General features: G+C 43.3%; 1 protein-coding gene across 2 annotated transcripts in view; it reads right to left on the reverse strand.

The window, feature by feature from the left end:
- Positions 1–1,660: 1,660 nt before the first annotated feature.
- The window catches only part of ST6GALNAC5 (ST6 N-acetylgalactosaminide alpha-2,6-sialyltransferase 5), a 187,188-nt gene continuing 162,371 nt past the window's right edge, over positions 1,661–26,477 (reverse strand). The window contains exons 3-5 of one of the 2 annotated variants that reach the window (XM_061186430.1): positions 21,121–21,530; positions 14,170–14,277; positions 1,661–1,892 (exon numbers count right to left, since the gene is read on the reverse strand). In XM_061186430.1, the coding sequence (XP_061042413.1) occupies positions 1,661–1,892; positions 14,170–14,277; positions 21,121–21,530 (750 nt within the window). Of the gene's footprint in view, positions 1,893–14,169; positions 14,278–21,120; positions 21,531–26,477 lie in introns of those variants that run through there. The other variant, XM_061186431.1, reaches the window with a different exon arrangement.

Genomic DNA, 26,477 nt, shown 5'->3' on the forward strand with positions numbered 1-26,477 from the left:
TCACAGAAGTGCAGTTCCTTGCTCTTGTAGTCAGGGAATAGCATGAAAGATCCCCCCCACCCTCAGAATAGCATGGAAGTTCTCTCTCTCTCTCTCTCTGGTGCAAGAAGCACCAGAGAAGCAGGGGATGGATTTTGGCCAATGGGTTCCATGGAGGAGGTATGTTTTTAACCACAAGAGGGGGCTAGGTAGTAGGGGGATATAAAAGGCCCCCTAAAATAAGGCTCCTGCTACTGTGGGAGCCCCATCATTCCAAGTGCAAAGTCCTCATGTGGGTCAACAAGAGGCTCGTTGAGAGAATTTCCGATCTGGAATGAAACTTAAGAGGTCCGCTGGTACAGTGACATCATTCTGCAGAAGAGGAAACTAGGGCTTTAGTGAAGTAACCCACATCAATGATTACTAAAGCAAACTGTCTTTAAGTTTCTCTTGCTGGTATCTTTTTTGTTTGAACGACGCAGTTTTTGGTTTTCAATGTTGTCATTTGGAGCATTTCTGCATATTGGAAAATGTCATAGCTGTTCTTGAAGCCTGAGGGTTCAAAACATGCAACGCAACATTTCCAAGCCAAATACCGTCACATGCTAACGATGAGTACTGGGAACACGGCAACTCACCTCCCAGTTCCGGGCCTTTTCCAACCATCATTCAGGATTAAAGAATTAGGAAGGATAAATTACCACGTAATCATAATCTATAAAAATACTGGCCGAGAACACACTAAAAAAACTCTCAATAAATAAATATTGGGGGCTTCCCTGGTGGCGCAGTGGTTGAGAATCCGCCTGCCAATGCAGGGGACACGGGTTCGAGCCCTGGTCCAGGAAGATCCCATATGCCACGGAGCAACTAAGCCCGTGAGCCACAACTGCTGAGCCTGTGCTCTAGAGCCCACAAGCCACAACTACTGAACACACGTGCCACAGCTACTGAAGCCTGTGCGCCTAGAGCCTGTGCTCCGCAACAAGAGAAGCCACCGCAATGAGAAGCCTGTGCACCTCAGCAAAGAGTGGCCCCCACTCGCCGCAACTAGAGAAAACCCACGCACAGCAACGAAGACCCAACGCAGCCAAAAATTAAATAAATTTTAAAAATATTAAAAAAAAAAGTTTAAAAAAAAAATAAATAAATATTGGGCATTTGCTTATGAAAGTCAGTGAAGATGTACTCTTCAGAAATCAGAAGTCCATACTTTCAGGCTGCTTTTTACAAATCACACATACAGAGTCCAACAAATGACAAAGGTTCAGGTTAGGATACAATTTGATAGAAAAATGACTTTTGACGTGGTATTTCTACAAAGGAATACAACTAATGTTGAGTTCCTAATGTCTCAGTTTCGAAGGCAATACTTAAAGAGATCCAAAATGTTTTTAGCCATGGCAACATCATTTAAATGAGAGTTCAGCCCCTATGGTAACCCCTTTTGAAAGGGACGACACTCATTAGGATGTATTCATTCTGGAATTTTCCCTTACAAACCAACTGCACTGCTGTGTAGTCACGCCTCAGAGGCACCTGTACATGGTACTTCTTGAGGACTGAAGCTAGCCCAGCGACTAATTCTGTTCCTCTTTCATGTCTGGTGTTTCAGGAAGTTCAGTGGCCTGATGTCTGATACAGTGGGTTCTTGGGATTTCCATCTGGCCACACACATTCCTCAGAACACAGGTTTATTCTCGGGATGACTTATAGCAAGTGATTCTGGTTTCCAGTCCGGTTGAAAAAAGTGAATATTGAATGTCTGTGCCCAGTTCTTAAAGACTCGTTTCTCTGTGATAAAGCGGTGATGACTACCCTTCCGTCCTCGCTCATGGGAGAGGTACATTGTACATTCATCAGGTCCAAAAGGTTCGTAATAGTGATAAGGTACTGAAGGGTGATTGGGATCCCTGTAGGAGGAAAACGAGATAACTGATTAAAGAAAAAAAAAAAAAATTCCTTTCACAGATTTAGGTAAGATGTTATCTTTAATAAGCTGATAAGCACAAACCATACTTTCAAGTTAAATGAATTCAACAAACGGTTTTGCTGATGTTTAAGCAATATGCACGTGAAGAGGATCTGAGGCTGTGAAATAAACTCAGCGACCATCATTATCAAACAGCAAGATTAAACGTGAGCCCGTAGGATGTTCAGGCTTTTGGGATTTGGAAACTACGTAGTCCTAAGAGCCAGCTATAGTTATGATTTCCACTCTTGCCCCACGCAGTCTGTTTAGCACTAACAGCTATGAAGATATTTACAAAACAAAAACACATCATCCTCCTTCCCCACCCCCGCCCCCGCCCCACTCCAAACCCTCCAGGGGCTTCCACTTCCACTAAGAGCCTGGCCTACAGGGTGTTCCGTGATCTGGCTCCTCTCCAGAGCCTTCTCCTAACCCACTTGACCTTGTCTGCTATGCTCCCACCTTACTGGCCTCTCTGGTGGTCATCTCGACCAAGCTCGTCCCTAGCCTGAGGCCTTGGCTCTTGAGGGCAAGTCACCTGGCTGGAACGCTCTCCCACCAGCTCACTCCTTCTCACTGCTGGGGATCGATTCAAATGTATCCTCCTCTGAGAGGGCTTACCTGATGCCTGCCCCTTCTCTCTATCTCACTTGCATTTATTTTCCTTGTGGCATTAATCATTCTCTGAAACTGCTGTTGTTGTTTACTTGCTTATTGTCTGTTCATGAGAGCAGGCCTTTGTCTTGTTCTTAGCAGGTGCTCAATAACTATTTTTGGAAGTTCTGTTGTTGAAAGAAATTTATATGGAGTTAGCAGCTAAACGGCAAGCCTCTAAAGACAATTCCTCCTCCAGGTATGGAAAGTGGATGATCCAAGTTTGATCGCACGGGAGAAACTCAGCAGGCACGACGCCACCATTTTTCTCTTGCTGTTTTAGACGGACAAGGTACTCAAACCTAGAGTCTCTACATTGAGAAAGTCCAAATCTTCAACCCCTGCTGTGTAGCCCGAGAGTCCCCACATTTTTCGGTCTCTATATCCCTGTCTCCGCCTCAAAGGAGAAACACTGGCTCATTTCTTCAAGGTAATGTGAACAGGATTAACGTGGTGGTGGTGAGCGCCCTGATGTAGGGTTACTAAAATATCTCACCCCCAAAGAGGTCTGGTCTCAGACTGGGTTCCATTCTAGGCCAGTCCACCCCACCTCTTCTGTCTTGAAGTTTAAATGATAAGAGCAGTCAAGATATCCCAGCAGATAAACCTTCCTACCTTGATCTACACTCACCAAGCGGCCTTGTTGCAAGACTAAGCTCTTCTTGGTCTCTTCTTAGCGCTTCTCTTAAAAAGTGTCCCAGCTTCCTGCAAACCACCTTACAGCGCTTGATGCCCTGGGGTCCCCCTCCCAGCACTCAGCTGTACTCTAAGTAGAGTAACTTGGTTTCCCAGAGATGCTCATCCTGCTAGATACCTATTCGTCTTCTTCAGAGGAGATCAATACACAAATGGCTTTTAGAGTAGCAACTTTTCTGGGGTCAGGGATCGAAGTCTTTTATCAAGAGGGGTGTCGAGTTCATGGCTCTGAAGACAATAAACCTTTGAGCTTCCTCTCCTCTGAGGTTAAAGTTCTTCCAGGAAGAGAGATTTACTTTTGTCATGCAGCATTTAAACATTCCTCATCCTGGGTTGGATGCTGCACTGAGTTAATAGTTTGCATCTCTATTATGCCTGTCTCAGAAGTATCTCTATGTTCTGTAGTGAGACATCAGATCCCGTCCTGTCCGGTTATTATAGAGTTTGCTTATTTACTTACCCTAGAAATTGAAACCCCTTAGAATTTTAATAGAAGATGTTTTCAATATAGAAAGTGCATGGTAGGAAAAATTCAAGTTGGAATGGACCACTATGAAGAAAAAAAATTAAAAAAAGAGAAATAGAAATTTGTGAGACAAGTCTCCCCAGATTCAAACGGCATAATTTGGGGAATCGTGCTAAATTCATGTTGCCATGGTAAACTTGGGGTTAAGCTTTTATTCCAGTACGGATCAGGTTTTAAATCTGATTCATCTAAGTTTTGGACATAGTATTGGCATCAATCTGACTAAAGAGTCCATCAGGTTTCTAAAAATATCATGAGATTGATTTGGCACCTAGGCATAGAGGGAAATTGGAAACCAGCTGAAGGATGCTATAGGATCAATTTCCTTATTCAGGAAGACCATCTCCTTGAATGAAAATGCATCTGGCTCCACACTGATCTCCTAAAGGGAGAATTAAATTTACATATTTGGTTCATATGGTTTCAAAGGTGTCCAAATAACTGAGGGTTGTCTCCATGCTTTAAAACTTTGTCCAAATGGCAGAAAAGGGCTTGATGGGACTTAGAAGGCAGAGCCAAAGCAACTGCAGGAACAACTCTCCTGTAGGTTGTCAGCCTGCCATCAGGTGTCATCCACTGTGCCGTTCAGAAAGCCCTTCCTTCAGAAAGTTCAAGGTTATAATTCCTTAAGCCTTTTTTCCCAAGCCTGACTTTCTAAAGGCTGCCATAGTTTTTTTTCCCTCCACCTGATCCAAATGAAAACAGCAATAAAAATCAGCAGACTTTCCACATCGGGAGGCTACTACTGTAAAAGAGAGGATTCTGGATTGAAGAGAGGATTCTCAGGTTGCTGTCTGGGATCAGGGGATGCTCAGGGAGTGAAGGTGCAGGGGTGCAGGCTGTGCGGGCATGATAATCACAGAGCCAGTTCCCTAAGCGGCAGCAGCCTGTCATCAGCCCTCCAGGGGCCAGTGGGGGAACAAATCCTGCAGAATAATGTGAAGAAGGATTGTTTTTTCTCTATAGAGAAAGCAGGTGGGGAGAATGAGAGAACTACCATGTAGTGCACAGGTATTAAAGAAATACCACTGCCTATGTTCCACCTCCATAGAGTCTGGTTTAATTGATTTGGAGAGGGTCCCAGGCATAGGTTATTTTAAAAAGTGCCTTAGGTTTGAGTGTCAAAATAAATAATGGCAGTATTGGATTTTAAGTCCCATAAAATAAAACAGAATAAATATCCATGAGTCCATGATGATTTCAATAAATTACTGAATAAATAAATAAATGAAATACAGAATAATTCCAATTAATAATCTAGAAAGAATGAGGGAATAGAAAATCACCATTAGAACAATGCAGTAATTGTTGCAGGCAAGATGCACAGATGAATGGAATATGAGAGAGGAAAAACATGAGGAGAAATAGGTTATTTGCACAAAGTCCCCCCAATGTATTTATTAATGATAGAGGGAAAAATTGTAACTTTACAATGAGTAAACCTGGCAGCCACCACCTTCACCAAGTGACCAAGGTTAACATCGCCAGTAATAAGACATTCTGACATCATGTACCTCTTGATATGAAATGCTACTGCTTCTGTGGTAGCCTTCTCAGTAATGTATAACCTCAATCTAATAATTAGAAACTATCACACAAATCCAAAGTGATGGACATCCTACAATGACCAGAATTCTTCAAATGTGTCGGAGTCATGAAAGATAAGGAAAGACTGAGGAACTGTCACAGACTGGAGGAGACTAATGAGACATGATAAGAAAATGCAAAGGGATCCTGGATTGGGTTCTGCAGGAGAAAAATGACATCAGTAGGAAAAATGGTGAAATGTGGATAAAGTTTGAAATTTATTTAAGAGTATTGTACCGGTGTTAATTTGTTAGTTTTGATAATTTTGATAATTGGACCAAAATGGTAACATTAGGGGAAGCTGGGTAAAGGGTATACAGGAACTCTCTGTACAATTTTTGCAACTTTTTCTGTAAGTCTAAAACTTTTTCGAAACAAAAAAATTTTAAAAGGTAATAATGTTATAAAGTTCTGTAGGAGATTCTAATATGCAGCCAGGTTTAAGAAGGCTGATTAAGTTAAATACCTGCTAAGCCTCAGTGCTTAGCTTATACTATCTCCTTCATTCTCCATCAGGCGTCTAAGGTTAAGTATCACTACGCCATGTGATGGGTGAGCATCCAGCACCCAGGGTGAGAATCCGGCACCCAGGGTGAGAGTCCTGTGCCTGGTTTAAGCACACAGCCTCACTCATGGGCCATCCAAGATTCTAGACTTGACTCACATAGTGCTCAGTACTCCACATAGACTAACATTTAATCCTCACGTCGCCCCAGTGAGAGAGGTACTGTTATTACCTCTGTTTTACAAATGAGAAAGCTCATACCCAGAGAAACTGAAGAAGTTTCAGGGCCCAGATCTGAACCAAAGCTGTACTCTTAAGAGTGAGGCTCTGTGTCTTGGAAAAATTCCTGTGCCACCAGGTGGCTGTCTGCACTAATGGCACCCCAGGTTCCCATTGGGTTGGCACCACATGGCTGAGAGCAACTCTGTCCTTGCTGCATTCTCCCAAGCACCCACCTACAGAGGTGCCCCGTGCCTGGTGGGCACTGTGCAGCAGGTCAGGGTGCGAAGCACAGGCCTCATGCTCAGTCACAATTCTGCCCACTGATATCTTATCTGTGGCAGCAGAAGCTGGTAACGTGCCATTTTAAATCTTCTCAAGCTAAGCTGTGCAATTGGAAAGAAACCTTGTATCATTAACAGGTAAGGGTGGATATTTCCATTTCTGGGTATGATCTAGGTTGACCCTGACCTCCCAGTTTGGGCTGGACGATCTAGAAGGCTAAAAAAGATCCCGATGAAAGAATGGTGCTTTTGCCTCTCTTTAGAGCTCTCAGATACTCTCTCCAAACACACTGTTATTCTTGGCATGGTATACAGTACCATATAGCAGGTAGTCAGGAACTGTTTGAGGAATAGTGTTGAATCAGTAGCTGTCAAGTACCTCGGTTGTTCTGAATTTGGCTTGCACTGGGGGCCTTGGGGACATTATGGAGCATTCAGAAGAAAATGTTCCCCTAACAGGCCTTCCTACACAGCTGCTTCAGGCCTGGGAGGCCCCATGAACCACCTTTATTCTGTTGCCTCCATTTCTTGTTTTTACAGCCTCTTTTGGGAGGAAACTGCCACACACCTTGGAAGCCAGTGAAATAATACTTGTGTTTCTGGGGCACAAAAAACGCCGAGAGCCTGCAGCTGTCCACCCGTCATGGGTCAAAGGCCCAAGTGAGTTGCCTGAACCCCATATCCACACCCAACCACTCAGGCACCTCACATGGCGCCATAACATCCCATAACAGATGCATTGTACCCATGGGAGAGAGGAAGGTAATGAAAACACCCAGTGACCAGTAAGTTGGTCAAATTATAGCAAAGACAGAAGAAGAAATTATGGCAAAGTTAAGCATCTATGAAAAAAAAAAGTACAACAATGTATTTTAAGTTCACTGCATAAAATGTGAACCACGTGGATGCATTATATTCCATACCCGTCCTCTGTAAGCATCTGATTCTACAGGGTGGACTGTTGCCAAGTAGGAACTTGCCCTGTTATGCTGGCAGCTTTATTAATGTTCACTAGCTAATAACTCTAGCAGAATCAACTCTCTGATATTCACGATACCTTTGAGATGTCCTTCACATTATGGATAAGATATTAATTTAGTTCCATGACAGTGATCGCTCTGAGTCGTTACTCTGCTAATTAATACTCAAGAAATGATGGGTAACAGAAAGTTGTAAACTTGGTAATGTGTTAAGTATGACCAGAAATAAGACTGTTAGGTAGAATTTAAATGCTTGGCCCATTATTATCACAAATAATTTACAATGGAAAATGAGTTTAAAAATACTCACCATCACTTAGTTTGGAAGGCAATGATAACAGAGCTTTTTCATTGCAATTTATAGTCCATCTAGAGAGAATGGATTTGGCTTCCCATATGGATATAGCATGATTTAAAGGTCTATGTCCCCATAATAATATATTTTGAGGCTGTCTCTGGTGTGACACGACATTAATTTTCTCTGGCTTTCTGAACACCGATGAGCCCGGAGTCCAGTGATAGAGGCAGGATGGAGACTGATGCCTCATGCCTGAGGACCCAGTGCTGGCCTTGGCTGAGAATGATACAGTTGGTCACCAGTGACTTCTTTGGACCCTCGAAATCGGAACTTGCCACTGGCTAATTATACTCTTCACTCACCTGGCACTTTTGATCTCGGAATAAATATAGAATCAGTCTCCTAAACACCATCAAGGAAAGGAAGGTTTTTATTTATTCACTGAGTTAATCAATACTGAATACATACTACGTGCCAGACACAATGGCAAGAGCTAGAGACACAAACGTGGCTTGAGATAGGACCCCTTCCCTTAAGGAGATTACAGGCTGATGAAGGAGATGGACATGTCACTCAGTGCGCTGAGGCAGAGTGGGAGGTGGCAGAGGCCCCAGTAGGGGCCCAGGTGGGGTCTGACTCAGATAGGAAGGCAAGGAAAGCTTGGAGGAGGAGGACCTCCAAAGCAGTGGAGGGAGGGGTTAAGAGTTTTGGCTCTTGAGCCCTGAAGACCTGAATTCAAATCCCAGCTCCATCACTTACCTGCCCCACGACTCTGGCCAGCTGTTTCATGTCCTAAAGCTTCGTATGTAAAATGGCGATAATAATAATGTTTATCTCCTGGGATTATCATAAAGCTTCCATGAAGTGGCACCTGTACTCGTACTCAGCACACCACCAGCATGTGGTATGTGCAGAAAAAATATCAGCCATTAATATTACGGTGAAGAACCGGTAGTGATCAGCCAGATTAAGAAGGAGGGGATGGATGATCCGAGATGAGGGCAAAGGGGCAGGTGTGTGCAGGGTGAGCGCCTTCTTAAGTTCCTCAGCATGGCTAGAACAAGTCTGTGAGTAGAGGAGATGAGACTAAGGTGGCTGCAGAGGTCAGGTCCTGAGGGCTTGTGTGCTAAGCTAGGGAGTGTGAACTTTCTTCTAAAAGCTATGGGGACCTAGGGAGGGGTTTAAGTGGTACAGAGTCAGACTTGTGGTTTATCCAACAGCACAGTGGTGTTTGGAGAGGAAAGAGAAAGACCAGAGCTGGAGAGAGCGGTCAGGAGGCTACTGTGGCACCAGATTAAGGAGGAAACGGTTGCACGCCAGTCACATGACTTTAGTCAGTGTTCGATTCTGCCAGGTTTCGAATAACATGTCCTTCATCTGCCGCCATGGCCACTTATACATTCACTGTTTCCATTTGTGGTTTTAAATATGAACGTGGGGTTATTCGTCTCCCTAAGGAGTCCATGTGCTTAGTAGTTTAGAGGCTACTGGAAATCTTCTTGCCAATGAATGATTCCTGGAAGTCAGTCAGGCCCTTTGGCTGGGAGGGATGAGAAGGCCAGACGTCCAGGAGAGCTGGATGGAAAATGACAGCTCCAGGCTTGTAGAAGTGAACCCACCCACACGTCTTAGAAGTCAGGCACTCATGGATTGCTCAGCTGTCTGCTCCCAGGATATAATTTAGTCCCCTACTCCCTGTCCTACTCTACCTCCCTATATGTCCCAGCATATAGCAGCTGACATTCCCTTTGGGTCACTGCCACGCTAAGCTGATGGAAATGACTGCAGAAGTAGTCCGGTGTTTGGTCCTTCTGTGCCTTGGTTTCCTTGGCAAGGAGAAGGTGATGACTCTATTCTCCTTAAAAGTGTGTGAGAGTGTGATTTAGATTGGAAAGCGGCATGACCGTATCTTAGACCAGAGGTCGTCAAGGCTGTCAATGTTCTTATTTGCCATGGGACCCTTTGCGATATGAGAGCCCATAGGTAAAACAGAGAGAAGTTCATCTGCTGCCGATGAGGTGGGGCAGGAGGGAGCAATGTTTTTTCAGCTTAGCTCCTTGCCCTTGTTCCACCGGATCGGGTCAGGAGAAAGCCAGAGCTGGATGTTTCAATAAAGCCCTGCGGGTCAGAGACTACTGACAGGCAGAACGTGAATATTTTCTCCCACAGGAACCTTGGGAACCTTCTGTCCCTTATGACTGAATTGTGTCCAAGTGACACGCAGGAGACCGAAGGCAGGCACCCTGTCTCATTCATCTTTGATTATGTCCCTAAGTGCCCAACACAAGTTAGGTGAATGAATCAAAGTCTCTGTGATTTGTTTAGTAAATGACTTCTTTTGAGGGTCCTAGTTGTATCTCAAAGTCTGGAAAGGTTAATTTACCCAAAAAGAGCAGTTGGCTGTCCTTTGGTTTGCTGAACTCTGGCCCCATGTGCCTAACTCTTCCTTCCAGTGAGAAACTGGGCATAAAGAAGCCACAGAATGGGGGGCTCTGCTGTGAGCAGCCCGTGGGGTGTCCTGCAAGGAGCTGGAGGGAAAGTGGGACCCAATTCTCATGGGAGCCTTTCGTGTCATTGTCCCTCCCTGCCAACCAAGCAACGTTCATTAGTGCTCGCCAGATAGCTCCTTAAAATGTGCTCATGGGTGCAGATGAGTGAGCCCTTTCCCCTCGTAAATTTATCCACGCTTAATGTACACCAGCACTGTGCCAAGCATTCCTCATCTATTATGTCATGGAATTATCATACAACCCCGTGAGGTAAGGACTAATGTCATCATCATCTGCAGACATGGAAACTACGGCTTCTGAGACGGTCATTAAGTAACCTGCCCACGGTAACTAAGGCTCAGTGAGGTTGAATAACTTTCTCAAGGTCACACAGCTTCTGACCTTGAGAAATATGGCTCATTTTCAGTCATATAAACACCCTTTGACTACAGCACGAGAGAGAGAGGACAGGGCCATTCATTCACTCGGTATGTATGGAGCATCTGCTATAGGCCAGGACGGTACCGATCTACTGTCCTGTGCACCACGGCTCCAACAGTGACCCCAATACACAAAAGTCTCTGCCCTCGGGCTTCCCTGGTGGCGTAGTGGTTGAGAATCTGCCTGCCAATGCAGGGGACACGGGTTCGAGCCCTGGTCTGGGAAGATCCCACATGCCGCAGAGCAACTAGGCCCGTGAGCCACAATTACTGAGCCTGCGCATCTGGAGCCTGTGCTCCCAACAAGAGAGGCCGCGATAGTGAGAGGCCCGCGCACCGCGATTTAGAGCGGCCCCCACTTGCCGCAACTAGAGAAAGCCCTCGCACAGAAATGAAGACCCAACACGGCCAAAATAAATAAATAAATAAATATTAAAAAAAAAAATAACTTTGCATTCAAACTTTGTGTTAAACCACATATTTAAAAAAAAAAAAAAGTCTCTGCCCTCGAGGTGTTTATATTCTGGTGGACTCAACCAGCGTGAGGTCTGTCATCTCACAAAAGCTTCCCTACCACTTTTGGCCCCGGTGATATCTTATCTCCCTAAGTCCTACAGCTCATGACACATGTACCCTGCTGGCCTTAGAGTTCTTAGCTTCTTTCAAAATCAAGACAAAGGGGGAATGATCAGACTAGTAGCTGGATTATAAGCTACTTTATAAGTTGCTTTTTCCTTTTCTGGTGGTGATACTGTTTGCAAGAGTCATTTTAACTCCAAGTGGCTTTGCTGTGCTTGTTAGATTTCTGTGTGGGTAAGGCTTATCGTAAGCCTCCAGGAAGCAAGAGCTGTGGCCTGTTCTTTGAACCCCCTCCAAAATTCTTGGTACCTTTCAGGGCAATTCTCAAGGGCTTAGGATAATATTAATAATTATTTTATATATTTTATGTATAATATTAAAGTATTAGTAATACTAATGTTTTTAATAATCTTTCCTGAGCACTAGCTGTGTGCTGGGCACTGTGTCAAACATTCTACAGCCATGATCTCATTTAATCCTCACCATGACCTGTTTGCTTTTATCATTATTTTCTTATGCCCATTTTGCAGATGAGGACAGCAAGATTCAAGGTCACCGGCAGGAACTGGGTGCCTGGTGGTTCAGCCCATGTGTCCTGGACGTGAAGACAAAAGGCACCTGGGAATCAGTCTGGGCTGCTCCTCTCTTTCCCTTCTTATCCTTCCTAAACAGGCATCAGGACTGAAGAGGATGCTGTCACCAGCCTAACCCTCTGCGCCAGAGGACACCCAGCACACTTCTTCACTTTCTCCGATAGGACACTGGGGTTAGGGATCCTTCTGATGAGTTCTTGCCGAAAGCATCTTATGAGAACAACTGTTGAACCTGTGGGATGGTGGCTGAGGAACAGAAATTCAGAGCGGCTGGCAACATACGGTGCACGGACAGTATCTTGACTTCCTTGCTAGTATTACTGTATAAATTGTTCCCATCCTAAGTGCACCAAGCCGTGATGAGCTAACTCTGAGTAAGAGAAATGACAGGTTAACTTGCCTTTCATTTGTTTTCCATAATAAGTGCAATATTTCCTTGAACACTTTAAGTCATTAACATTTCAATTTATTCATGCCCTTTTTCTCCGGTGCCCTAATGGCAATATTACATAATTATATCTGCCGTCTAACCATCAGCTTTGATGGCTCTTTGCATGCCCAAAGGGGCCACTGCCACTGCCTTTGTTAGCCTGTTGGTTTGAGGAGGCAGTTTGCTTTTTTACACTATCTTACCTACTTTTTTGCACAGAGGTTGTCAAAGGGGAAAACAAGGCCAGTGCATTAAGTGATGAGGAACTGGGTGAGGATCCAGGCTCACTCTGGCCATGTACTAGGCGCTGTTCCAAGCACTTTACATGTATTCACTTATTTAATCCACCTCCAACCCTCTGAGGCAGAGTCTATTATTATCATCACATCCACTTCTAATGGCGAGGAAGCTGAGACACAGAGAGAATGAGTGACCTACTCAAGGTCGCACTAGGTTAGTAAGTGGCAGGGCTGGGCTTTGAACCTGTGCCGTCTGGGTCCAGACTCCACCCCCTTCCTTACTACATTATGTCTTCCCTGGGGATGCATGAGTCCAGGCAGATTTCAAAGGCCTGCTCTGTCCACCCCTTTCCTTCTCCCCTGTGACCTGACTCTTACATATAAACTAGTACTGCTGCTGTGTGGTCTTTGGGTTAAAAAGGGTGGGAGAAAAGTGGCAAAGTGATAATGGCACAATTAAGTATGCTTCATCATTCTTGCATCAAACCTCCAAATGGTAGATTTTGCCTAAAGGCCCACGGCCTTTGAGAAGTTGTTAGGTTTAAAACACATGAAGGTATAAGCAAGCATAAATTTTAATGAACAAGTTTAAAATGCCCTCCCACCCCAGATCTTACCATTTGAAGATCATGACTGAGGCCATGTGCAGGTCAGCAGGCATGCCTGAAAACTAGGAAACTTTCTGATTTTATTGGCATCACTCCTTTAGGTTACAGGTGAATTTCAATCGGCCTTCCACAAATCAGGCCCTGGATATTTCTCAGTGTGTCTGTTAGTACACACCGAACTCTACCTGGGCACATGCCAGGAGGTAACTTAAGGTAGCAACAGAGATGTATGTGTGTTCCCTTTAAAGCGATACATCAAAATAATTATGCCTGTGCTTTTGGTCTTAGAAACACAAACCAAGGCTACTGATGTGGAAAGGGAAAGAGACTAAGAGGAATATTTTAATTTTGGAAAACAGGCCTTACTGTCAAAGAAATTGCCCTCTTTAATTCATTAAAAATTACCACATTCTTTTCAAATGAGAATAAAACTAATATTTCTTTTTTTTTAAATTAATGAATTAATTTATTTATTTTGGGCTGCATTGGGTCTTTGCTGCTGTGCACGGGCTTTCTCTAGTTGTGGTGAGCAGGGGCTACTGTTCATTGCAGTGCACGGGCTTCTCATCGCAGTGGCTTCCCTTGTTGCGGAGCACGGGCTCTAGGCACACAGGCTTCAGTAGTTGTGGCTCACAGGCTCTAGAGCTCAGGCTCAGTAGTCGTGGCTCACAGGCTTAGTTCTCCGCGGCACGTGGGATCTTCCCAGACCAGGGATTGAACCCGTGTCCCCTGCATTGGCAGGCGGATTCTTAACCACTGCGCCACCAGGCAAGTCCCCAAAACTAATATTTCTTAATGCTTGTTCATTGTTAATATTATGCCAATTACTGCATTACTTTTGGTTGATAAATATTCAGAGGATAAATGAAGCCCACAAGATGGATTAATTCTCCAGCAGTACAAACAAAAACTTTCAATATTTTATATCACATAATTAAATGCTGTTTGTTGTTTCTAGAACCAGGACTTGGGACATGTTAATTAATTGCTTCAAGAAGACAGGAAGACATGTTTCATGGTTGATAGTTGGAATCAGACATTTATAAATACTGCACAACACTGCTGATGAATTACATTTGCAGAAATCCTACCTGCAGAAGTCTGGGGGCACCATGCCATAAACACTGATCCTGTCACAGAGCTCCAGGGCAATGGTCATTGTGAACCAGCCAGTGCTGAGCCAAGTGTTGGAGATCTTCCTGGAAGGAACAGCAGTTAAGTCTGCAAGCTGGTAAAATAATCATTATACCCACTCCATCTTAAATCTTTTCTGGAACAAGGCTGACTATAAACACACACACACACTCTCTCTCCATTTGGTAAACTCTCTCTCTCTCTCTCTATCTGCTCAAGCTGGAACTTTAGCAGATAGAAATCTGTTACTAATACCACCATATTCCATGATAATATGATAAATGATGTCAATGCTCCATCATGGTGGATTCTCAAGGGACTTCTACATAGTCAAAGATGATGATCAATGTTTCAATGTTTAAGTGCGAATTATTACCACTCAGTTTCTTGTAAGATGACAATTCTCGTGTGTCGACTCTTTATTAACTAGAATACTTGACTAGCTATAAGTATTCTTTTTTCTCCAAGCAGGGTGGATAACGAAGAGCTTATTAAATGTGAATAAACACAGTTGTCTTTATCTATCAATTGATCAACTGATCGACCAAATGATCTTAGGGTAGAAGCTTGCCTTCAACTAGACTAATTAACACCAACATCTTGACTGAATGTCTTTCCTTAGAAGGAGTACATTCATTTGGGAATGGGCTAACGACCAGAGGAAAAGGGACACAGGGATGCTTACGTTTAATTGAGCATTTGCTTTATTTTACCTCAGAACAGTCAAGAGCCCTGTGAAAATTTTTATTAAAAGACCAAAAATGGACAGAATTTAAGGAATAAATCGGTGGGTTCCAACATTCATTCATTTGCCCATTCAAACATCTGTATTGAGCCCTAACCACACACCAAGTCTAAGGGTAATCGTGGAGACACAACATCAAGGTCTAATTTGACTTGTGAGGATGACTTGGTCCACCAAGCTATGCTGCTGTGGATATTAATTTCAATTCTTCGGGGGTTGCTGCATTTACTTTTTTTTTTTCCAGTGCTTGTGGCATGCCTCATTAGCCAGTTTCAAACACCTTATCCCCAAGGTCAGACTGTCTGACTTTGCCCAGCCATAGCACCGTATGTGATGTGAATAAAAGAATCGCAGGAAAGCTTTTCTACTTGCACTGCATAGCACCCCTCTTTGAAAAGGAAGAGTTTTTGTTAAGCAGTTTGCATTATTTCCATTTCACATAAGGAATAACAACCAAAAAAGGCATTTTAAGATGTCTTTTGTTTTGTCACATACCTGACAGGAATGGGTAATTTAGTCATTCCTGAGTTCGTGGCTTCAACTTTCTAGCTCTTAATTCCTTTACTCATTTTTATTTTCAATTCCATTGTATCTGGATCCAGTAATATCCCAGGAAGTACATTTAAAAAATTCTCAAGATGGAAATAGCATGGATTTGTATCTTACTAGTTTCTATTATGCACCAGCTAAATGACCTGAGGCAGGTTATTGCTGTTATTTGAACCTTGATTTCTTATTTAGAAAGCAAGCATGGGAAGCTCTATCTTCCTGTGCTATTTTGAGGACTAAAGGAGAGAACATCATAAAAAGTTATCTAGTCTGGTGTGTTGATACATCAAGATCCCTTCCTCCCCTCTTGGTTGCTAGGTTGGAGCAAATGAAATAAATAATTCAACCATTACTCCCAGTGCTTTTTAGCACACACAAAACAACTGATATCCTTCCAACACTGCTACTGGCTCTTGTGTAGGAGCCATCATCAGTAGTCAGGGCAGTGCAGTAAGTCCCTTACATACGAACTTTCAAGTTGCGAATTTTCAAAGATGTGAACGTGCGTTCGCATGTCCAATCGCATAAGTTAGTTCACGTGTCTGGCATACATAGTCACATGCGTGCATCCTCTACAAGTGGTTGTGCTTTCATGTCCTTTACTGTACAGTACTGTATAGAGTACAGTAGTACAGTGTCTTTATTACAAGCCCAGGATGTCATCTATGATGAGGAAAAAAGAGCTACTACCCAGACATCACTGGATCCTTTTTTCAAGAGGGTAGATAGAATTGAATCCAGCGAGGGAATGGAACTTGTGCCATCAACATCAGGCATGAGTGAAATTGCTGCTTGCCCTCCATCTCCTATTGCTGACGATCCTTCAGCTCTACCATCTCCCACCTCCTCTCCCTCCTCCAGTCAGTAAGTCTTCTTGCCTGTTCACTAGATGCCAGCTCCTGTATGCAGCTGTTGTACTGTACTACTGTACTTTTCAAGGTATGGCACTGTAAGATTAAAAACTTTATTTTTTGTGTTTGTTTTTTATGTATTATTTGTGTGAAAAGTATTATAAATCTATTACAGTACAGCACTATATAGCTGATTGTGTTAGTTGGGTACCTAGGCTAACTTTGTTGGACTTACGAACAAATTGGACTTATGAACACACTCTCAGAACGGAACTTGTTCATATGCAGGGGACTCACTGTAATTAGAAAATTCTGGAGCCTCCAGCCTACATAGGTATTAACAATCCCCCTTGTTTTTCACCAGGGCTATAAATTCATAAGACCTCTGGGACTGAAGGAGGTGGGACAGAGCAGAGCTGACTGAATGGGGGAGGGGAAGAGAAGGCAGTGCCTTGCCTCAAGTTAGACCTTGTCTTCACCAAGGCTGTGACCTTGAGATGGCAGGTTGTTCTAGACTTAAACTGGGAGAGTGAATAACCGGAATGATGTGGCGCCCAGGAGGAGAATGACAGCTTACTTATACCCCCAGATTCCCGATCCAGGAATCACACTCATGTCGCTATGCTTTCGAGTTGTAGGAAACACTAAGAGGGCTTTTCCCAGGGGCAGAAACTTCCCTACAACTTTGGCTTTCTTTTGTGTGATGTAGTAGAAATCACAAGCCACAGCCTGAAATATAGGGGGATGTGACTCTACAGAAAAAGATTTAATGGGTAAAAATGGGGAGAATATAAAGTGGAGGACTAAAGAAACTAAGGTGAACATTTCTTTAAAGTGCCACTTAAAATTCCCCGGACTTGCGAAATAATAGTCTTTTGGGATCACATGCTATAGAAATGCAACTGCTTTGTGCTGTCTTTCTAAAAAGATTCAAACTCTTTTTCCAACAAAGGAATATCTAGTGTTTTTACACTTAATCAGCTGTAATGAAGGAATATGAAGAGCTGTCATGTGCTTATTAGGGAAAATGATCAGATATTCTTTTATATGATCAAGTAACACACTGAGCTGATAATGCTATAGGACACACTAAATTACAATTAAAGGCCTTTCTGCTCCACCAGAATCTCATTTATAATCTCTATGGAAACATTCTTCCTGCAGTTATTTCATTTATACTTCTTTTACCTAATTACTATAATATTGGTTCTGAATCATATTTTCCTAATGTACCCTATTCAATTATAAAGTTATTTTCAAGTACAGTTACTTTCTAACATCAAAGAATACCACCATCTATGTCATTTGTCACGCTTCTTAATTGCAGATTGTTCCTGAGCCATTTTTTTCTCCACTTTTAAATAGGGTGAAATTTCCATAAATCAAAATCTATTGAATTATCTCATTTCTTCAAAATATTAGCCTGAAATGAATGTCCTAATTATGAGATTGCAAAATTAGATGTTCCATACTTTGTGTATCTTTAATCCATGCCACTGTTTTGTTAGGTTTCAAGAAAAGCATACACAGAGGCAATACTGTTAGACCCTAAGTGTTTTGTGTTTTAGTTTATAGAAATAGTTTTGTTCTGAAGGGCTGTTTCTGACTTTGTTCTTTAGCTTGGAGTAGACTGAAGATTAAGAATATGGACACATGAGAATATTGAGTCAATACAATATTAGCTTCTTTAAGACAGTTTCTTAAAGGTAAGAGGCACAAAGATTCTAAAAGTTGACAGTGTACTTTGGCATCCTACAAATCCATCAGTGTGATTCCCTGTGTGGGGATTGCATGGATCCTAGTAGATGGATGAGAAGCTTGGTAGCCAGTCCATGAAATTTCATCTGTCTCTTACCATCTGGGCTCACTAAGGACACAGGCCTACTGAGCAAAAGGTTTTCACTGGTCAGAATTTAATGAATTTAGTGAGTGGGTTATGTCTTGATGTGAGATTGTTTCCTAAAGATGTAAGGATGTAAAGACTAGTCTCCAAGTTTTCAACTTAATCCCTTAAGAAGATCCAGAGCAATGTGTAAGTATCCTAAATAGCTAACACTGCAGCAGTGTTTCAGGAATACTTAAATTTAGCAAACAACCATTAAACTCAAAAGAGAGAAGTGTTTTCTATTGAAGAGAGTCTTTCTACTTATTTTGAATTTTCCAACCAGAAAAAATGAAACTGTAAATGAGTTCCCTCATCCTCCTTCTCTTATAAAGTGCTCTCTTGGTTAAATAACTCATTCAAATGAGCAACAGTCTCTTATTTGTGGTTTTTAAAGGACAGTAAGTGACTGGATTTCATGACAGCGTGTGATGATGACCAGGATCCCCCATGTGATCTACTGGCTGGGCTAACCATGGAGTTACCTGGGCTTCCAGGGAAGGAGGCCACAGTGCCAGTGGCCAGGTCCACCTCTCCTCACTCCATCAGATGCCATGCCCACTTTTGCCTGGACCAGCCCTCAAATGGTCACAAGGTTTTAAGGATTTAAAAAGAAAGCTCTTCCCTGCAAAGAATTTGGGAATGATGGGCTTTGGTCTTTCTTTAAGACTCCGTTCTTCATAATGAGCTGCCTAAGCTAGCCAAAAGGATTTAGTACTTCACATTCTTATCATATCTCTTTAGTTTTAAGATAAGAAATTGACGCAGGAACAGTTTTTGTAAGGGAGGGGGTAAATTACATCATTAAATGTGTATTAGTTATAAACATACGTGTTTTAGAATTAAGGAAATGAGAAAATTTAATTATTAGACTGGTCCTACGAGGCCTAGTCACTATGCCCTTTTCACATGTGAGGTCACGGAAATGTTAGATACCTTGTCCAAGGCCATATAACTAGTGAGGGACAAAGAATTCCAACCTAGAGCTGTGTGTTTGGACTACACCACACTGCTCCTTTCAATATCTATAGCTGTCCTTTTCTTCACCTAGATTTGGCCAGCTCCTCACCCTTTATCTCTGCTTCCTCTCTGGCTACTCCCCACCAGCACTCCTGTTGCAGCCACAGGGACTCTTCTCCAACCCCCTGGAAGTCCTCTCACCGCCGAGTCCTTATACCCATAAGGATGTTTCTCTCTCCCCTTCTCAGGTTCTTCTTTACCTGGATAAATACTTATTGGCCTAGGTCTCAGCTTAAATACACCTTTTGGAGAAAGTCTTTCCATCACACCCTCATCTTCTAGACCAGTGCTTTTCAAAAGATTTTGACCTATAGTCAGAAATACATTTTACCTCATGATTGAGCATACATGCTCACATGTATTGTACATGGTTTTCATTTCATTTTAGTTTTCTAAAGTGTGTAATTTAGTGTTTTTTTAATATATTCACAGAATTGTGCTATCATCATCCCTATCTAATTCCAGGGCAATTTTATCACTTCAAAAGAAGACCCTGTATATGTATATTTCTATGTATAAAACCGAAACAAATTTTATCCCATGAAATAATACTTTGCCTTACTTACTATAGGAGATGAATGCTGATATTGTCTGTTTTATTCCATTCTTTCCATTACATTAAAAAAAATCTTGCAGTGACTCAATACATACATTTCATGTTCCATTACTGAGTTGTAAGCAACAGTTTGGTAAGCCTTGTCCTAGACTACGGCAGGTCTCTCTGTCCCACTGGTCATAGCACCGTTTTCTTCCCCTCACATGACCTAGCACACTGGCCACTACTTGGTGAATATCTGGTGGCCCTGTTAAGACTATATTCTGGGAGGGCAGGGTCTAGATCTGCCTTATTTCTGACTGTGTATATCCCCAGTACCAGGTGCAGTGAAGTAGTAGGTACTCAATAAATATATGTTGACTGAATAAATATTTGCCTTTGAAAGAGAAAAATAACCCTATACACTTCTTTTTGGTTAGTGTTCACACAAGTAAAATAAAATGCAATAAACCTATTATCTTGCACTTACTACCAGTGAAAGCCAGGGGCAGTGTTGCCTCACCCTCCAAAGTAGGGATTTGGCCCTGAATTATCTATATAAATGTCTCAGTGCTTCCTTTCACTTTGCCCTATAAATTCCGCTTCAGCAGTCCAGTCTCCAGGAGGACCCTACCGATGAGCTCTATAGATGGCATAAGCAGTGTGGTCACAACAAAAAGCGCTTAGCAAAAGCTTTTAGAAATAAAATAATGCCATTTGCAGCAACACGGATGGACCTAGAGATTATCATATCAAGTGAAGTAAGTCAGAGAAAGACAAATACCATATGATATCACGTATATGTGGAATCTAAAAAAATAATATGAATGAACTTATTTATAAAACAGAAACAGACTTACAGACTTAGAAAACAAACTTATGGTTACCAAAGGGGATAGCGGGGGAAAGAGATAAATTAGGAGTTTGGAATTAACTACTAGTATATATAAAATAGATAAATAACAAGGACCTAGTGTATAGCTCAGGGAACTATATTAAATATCTTGTAATAACCTATAGTAGAAAAGAATCTGAAAAAGAATATGTATATTATATATGTATGTGTATATATAATATATATAAAAATTATATGTTTATAACTGAATCACTTTGCTATACACCTGAAACTAACACAACACTGTAAATTAACTATACTTCAATTTTAAAAATGGTTAAAAATTAAATTAAAGAAAAAGAAGCTTAAGGAGATGAGCTTATCTGACATAAGCATAAAAAAAAAAAGCTTTGCTTTTGTTGAATCAGCCAGCAAGGACATTTCCTCACCCTCCCCTGGACCCCGGCCACCCCCTGCCCGCGCCTCTGTACCTGTCTTTGCCGGTCTCGCGCTTGAAGAGCTCGTCAAACTGCAGCATCTTGTGGCGCGTGATCATGAAGGCCTTCAGCCGGGGCAGCACCTGGCTTAGGAGCTGCAGGTTGTTGTAGACCTGGCCCTTGCCGTCGCGCCGCATGTAGCTGCTGGGGCCCCAGAAGATGAACACGGTGCCCTGGCTGACGTTGAGCAGGTCGTGGCGGTTGCGGAGGATTCGCTGGAGGCTGGAATGCGCGATGACCCTCAGGCTGGTGCGATTGCCCACGTCGTGCCCGTAGCCGCGCGTAGGGGCGTCGTTCATGCGGATGACGCACTCGGTCTGGTCAATCCGGGGGCCTCGCAGGCTACGCAGCAGATGCCCCGAGCTCGTCACCAGGGCGCAGTCCCTGCAGTGCATTTTCAGGGGCTGCAAGGAGGGGGAGAAGGACCCCATCAGCGGCAACACTCGCTTGGCACCAGCAGGTCACTTCCCTGCCTCCGAGGGCTGCCATCTTCGCTCTTCTCCCTCCTATGCCAGAATACATCCCTTCTGCTATTACCTCATCAACCCTTACATTCTCTTCCAGACTGGTGACAGGGAGTACTGGACAACAGGGAAAGAGAGCCAGCTGTGACCTGTTGACCATTGGGCTCTGGGCTTTACTGATATTAATAGATCAAATCGTCATATCAACCCAGCAAACTTGCTGTTACTGCCATTTTACAAATAATGATACCCTAGGCTCAGAGATGTTAAAAAATTTGCCCAAAGATGCATAACTAGCAAGTAATGAAGTCATGCTTTCAAACCCAGGTCTTTCTGAATCCAAAGTTACCCCCAAGCTGAAGAAAAGACTATACTACAATTTGCTGTGACACTAGTTTTAATGCTCTTAACTCACCTTATTGGAAGTTAAGCATGTATCAGTGTTCTTGGATGCTGTACAAATATATTTATCCTAAATAGACATCGTCTAAGAATCACATGAGAAAAGACATGCAAATTGGAACCCCTCAGAAGCCATAATTTTGAAATGACAATTAGGATAATTTCTCCCATTTCAAAGGGAGAGGGAGAGAAATTGAGTCAGTCCATCTTCAAAAATGTAAAGAAAGCCTCAAGCTCATCCACTGTACTCATGCCCTGTGGAAGCCCTGGCTCTATGGTGCCCACCAGGGACAACACCAATGACAGTGCTCATTTCAACATCCTGAACCAGTGATGTACTTTCTGAACACCTACATTCTTACAAATTAAACATTTCCCTGTTCATGTTTAATGAGAAATATCTCTGAGTTGCTGCTTGAAGATAATGTAATTAGGGCCGGAGGCCCAGGCCAGCAAGTGCACAAAAAAATTACAATCAAGAATGTTCTGAAGGACAGTTGCACTGTTAGATTTTCCCCAGAGCCTCTGCCCTTCCTCCCTGTTAACTTTGAACTGGACGCACTGGCTCCCCGCACAGTCTCAGAAAACTGGAACCAATTTAGTGCTGCGTATATACAGTCTTGTATTTACTCTTGGAGTTTCCTAAGCCATAGCTCTGTCTTCCGAACCAGACAGAGAGCACCGAGGGCAGTCACCTTTCCTCACTGCAGAGCGTCCAAGGGCACCCACACAGGACGGTCCAGGCTTGTCTACACTACCTGTTAGCTATGGGACCTTGGCAAGTCACTAACCTCCGCAAGTTTCAGTTTTCTCATTTTTAACTGAGGATAATTAATGCCCCATTCCACTTTGATAGAATTAAAATGTACATAGTGGTAGGTTGAGCCATTTAAAATTGCCAATATTTGACCTGCGAAAGTAGCAATTGCATGGGGTTGAACCCAGTCCTTACCATAGGACATGGCACAGTGTCATTCATTAAGTGACGGCTGCTCTGGGGCTTTTCAGGCAGAGTGGAGCGCATGGTAGGTACGCACCGCATCAGTGTGTACTGATCGCTCTGGGTTGCTAATTGACACATGGGCTTATGAAATGGCAATTCTACCACTGCAAATTCTCATCATTCATTTGACATCCAGTTACTCTTAGGTGACAAATGTGCTGGGCGGCAAGAATGCGAATGGAATGGAAAAACAGAACCCCTCAAAGTTTATACTTTACTGGGGGGCAGTAGGTCAGAGATGTGCAATGACATGTGACACAATGCGGGGCTGTGCCTCACTGTTAGTAAAAGGGGCTGTTTAGAGCACAGCAGGGCTGGGGGCACAAAGGAAAGAGTGGTCAACTTAGTTAATATTTCTGATGTTCTTTATGTGCCAGGCACTGTTCTGAGCTTTTTATATAGTTGAATTAATTCTTCAAATAAACCTATAAGAAAGATACTACACCATCACCCCTGTTTTACTAAGGAGAATATTGAGAGGTAGAAGAGGAACCCGGTTTGTTAGGGGTTGTTTGGGTTTTAGCATCCAAAGTCCTGTATCCTGGGAAACCTCTACTCATGTTAAAACATTCCTACAAAGATGACAGGGGCATCTGCAAATAGCATGTGACTAAATGATGATTAGGGTCAGGAGACCCAGGGTCTAAAGCAGACTTTATCACAAATTGGGTACTTAACTTTCTCACCCGTAAAACAAAGAGAGCGCCAACTAGACACTTGTGGCCAGATGATATTCATTCGTTCATTCATTTAACAGACACTTATTAAGCACTTAATACGCCCCTGAGGTACAGTGTAACTCAGTCCGTTTGCTTAATAAGGTCACTTTGCAAGATTTCATTCCACTGGACCCTAAAGCCATTGGAACCTGCTTTTTCTCCTCAGACTCACCTAGCACTATTATCCTGAATTTTCCAGTTTGATTTATAATTTCAAGACATTGTGCTCATTTTTACTGGGGAAAAATTCTAAAGAAAGGTCCCAGCATTTCTTTCCCCATAATTAATTATTCTGCTGTGATTCTCAGAGCATAGGCTGCTTGACGGGTGAAACTTGTAACACCTCCCTCTCCCTCTCCCTCTCCCTCTCTCTCTCCCTCTCTCTCTCTCTCTCTCCGCTATGCCCATGTGAGGCCAGATGAACACCCTTTCAGGGAAGGCCAAGGTTCCTGACTGTGCCATACAGACCCTCTGTGATTACTGGGCGCCACCAGAACATGCTGGGGTCTACCCAGTCCCAGAAAGCCCTCCCCCATGAGTCCTGCCCACCTGCCTTAGCTCTGAGGTATTGATTACCTCAGGCACCAGCATCCTCTCTTTGAGTTGTACAGATGCACCAAACAATGCAAAAAAGATCTAAGTCTGAATTATGCCTTAAGTGCCTTTCGGTAAGTGGTGCCAATAAAGTGACAATAGCTGTTCTAAATAAACAATGTTACACTTCCTGCAGTTGAGAAGAGCATGTACCAAAGTCTGAATCACTTCCAAAGGCGGAAACGAAGTCTCTTTCCTGCATTCAGAGGAACTGAGGATATCTTGGGAGGCAGAAGGACTATACAAACTGTGGGACCCAGGTTCCTGGGATGCTACAGTCCCCTGAGACAGCCCTGCTCCTCCACATCGAAGTACCATTATCATCCTGAGTGTCTTAATGATATGGGTGAAAATACGCATGCCTTGGTGAATTAAGATTCCTGATGTAGTATTGAACATGTTCTTCCCTTAAACACTCAGATGCTGGGTTGATGAATCACTCAGCAGAGCATAGGAAGGTGAACTTGGGGCTCTGCCAGCAGCAGGCCAGGGAGATAAAACTCCACCGAGGACAGGAGAGGGGAGGTGGCTCCTGGTGAACTCACTGCCTACCTACGCCTTCCCTCCTCCTTCTTTCTCACAGTATTCAGCCTCCCTGATTCTTGGGGACATTTTCCTTAAAGACTCATTTGGTGAGGGGTTCTGCCCTTTGTAGGAAAGATGGGCACCATGTTAGGTCACTCCAACCTTGGTAATCTCTCTGGCTTCCTAACCTATGTACAGCACTCAATTAATACTAAATTGATTGATGGATTGATAAGTGAGTGAATGAAAGCCAACCTCCAGGCTTCTCAGTCCTCTGAGAAAACCTCCATATATACAAAGAAGACATGATGTGGTGCCCTAACCAACAATTCTCCTGCAGCCCTATGTACTAATACCACGGAGAGAAGCAGGGGAGAGCAAAGAGGAAGCTCTGTCTGCAGAGAAGGAGGCTGGGCCATTTGCCTCAGGGCCACTCAGCCCAGGGAGCCCCACAATGGCCAGAGCCCAGGGCACTGCTTGCAATTAATGGCTGACTGGGAAAATGGCCCAGGACACAGTAAGGGCCATTAAACCCAGCTGGTTATTAATCCCCAGTAAGAGCTTGATGCCAAGGTCATTAGAGCTGTTGTGGAGTGAAAAATGCTGAGGAAAATCTACAAGGCACGGAGGAGTTACCTCTTCTCCAGGCCACTGATGCTCAGAGCAGCAGCCCAGGCCCCAGGAGTGCGGTGCACAGGAGCCTGTGGGGGCAGGCGGGCTGGCTTCTAGAGGGAGTGCACACACACACACACACACACACACACACACACACACACACACACACACACACACACACACACACACACACACACACACACACACACACACACACACACGGGCACATGCAATGCTTACCATTTTATTTTTGCTGTCACTTTTGCTGTTTGATAACATGTAAGGATTTCTCATCATCCCATTTCCTAGGACAGTGGCTGCAACTCACTGGGGGCTCATGAATGTGTTAGAATATTTTAGAATATTTGGGATATTTAGAATATTTTAGAAGGTGTGAATGAACTTCTCTCTCCACCCCCGACTCCTGGGAAAAAAAACCCACAATCAGGGAATAGGGGAGAATGACAACTTTCATCACAACTTGCTCCTTTGGGCCGCGGTGACAGGAGCAATTCCTGCCTGAGAAAGCACGCTCAGGGGATCCAGGTTTGATTTCTGTCACAGCCCGGAAGAGCAAGTGCAGAAGGCCTTCTCCCTGTGCCCCAGCTGATGCCTCCTGAGCCTTTCTTAAAAGAACAGAACGGACCAAGTCAAATTTAACTTGACACCTAAAACACTCAGTGACGTCCTTGCAAACATTTGCAGCATGGCAATCTCAGGCTTCACTGTAAAAAATTCTGATTTATTTGGCAGAGAGAAAGCCACCTAAGAACATAATGTCCATTAGTTTGGTAATGAGACCAGTCTTGCTCTGGGAGCTGACTGTTGGTCTGGAGCAAACATAAGATGGATTAAATGGCTTCGCAGGTTTCAAGAATCTCTGCACTTTCCAATCTGATATTTTCCTGTAATTACTGGGCTTTAATTACCTGTCAATCTCCTTTTACCCTGACACTGGGTATAAGCCGCTCTGGTTATTTAATATGATTCACTGGAAAAGTGTTACTCTTCCAAGTTGCTCCTCTCCCT

This window comes from Eubalaena glacialis, chromosome 3 (genome assembly GCF_028564815.1).
Source record: "Eubalaena glacialis isolate mEubGla1 chromosome 3, mEubGla1.1.hap2.+ XY, whole genome shotgun sequence".
Lineage (NCBI taxonomy): Eukaryota > Metazoa > Chordata > Mammalia > Artiodactyla > Balaenidae > Eubalaena > Eubalaena glacialis.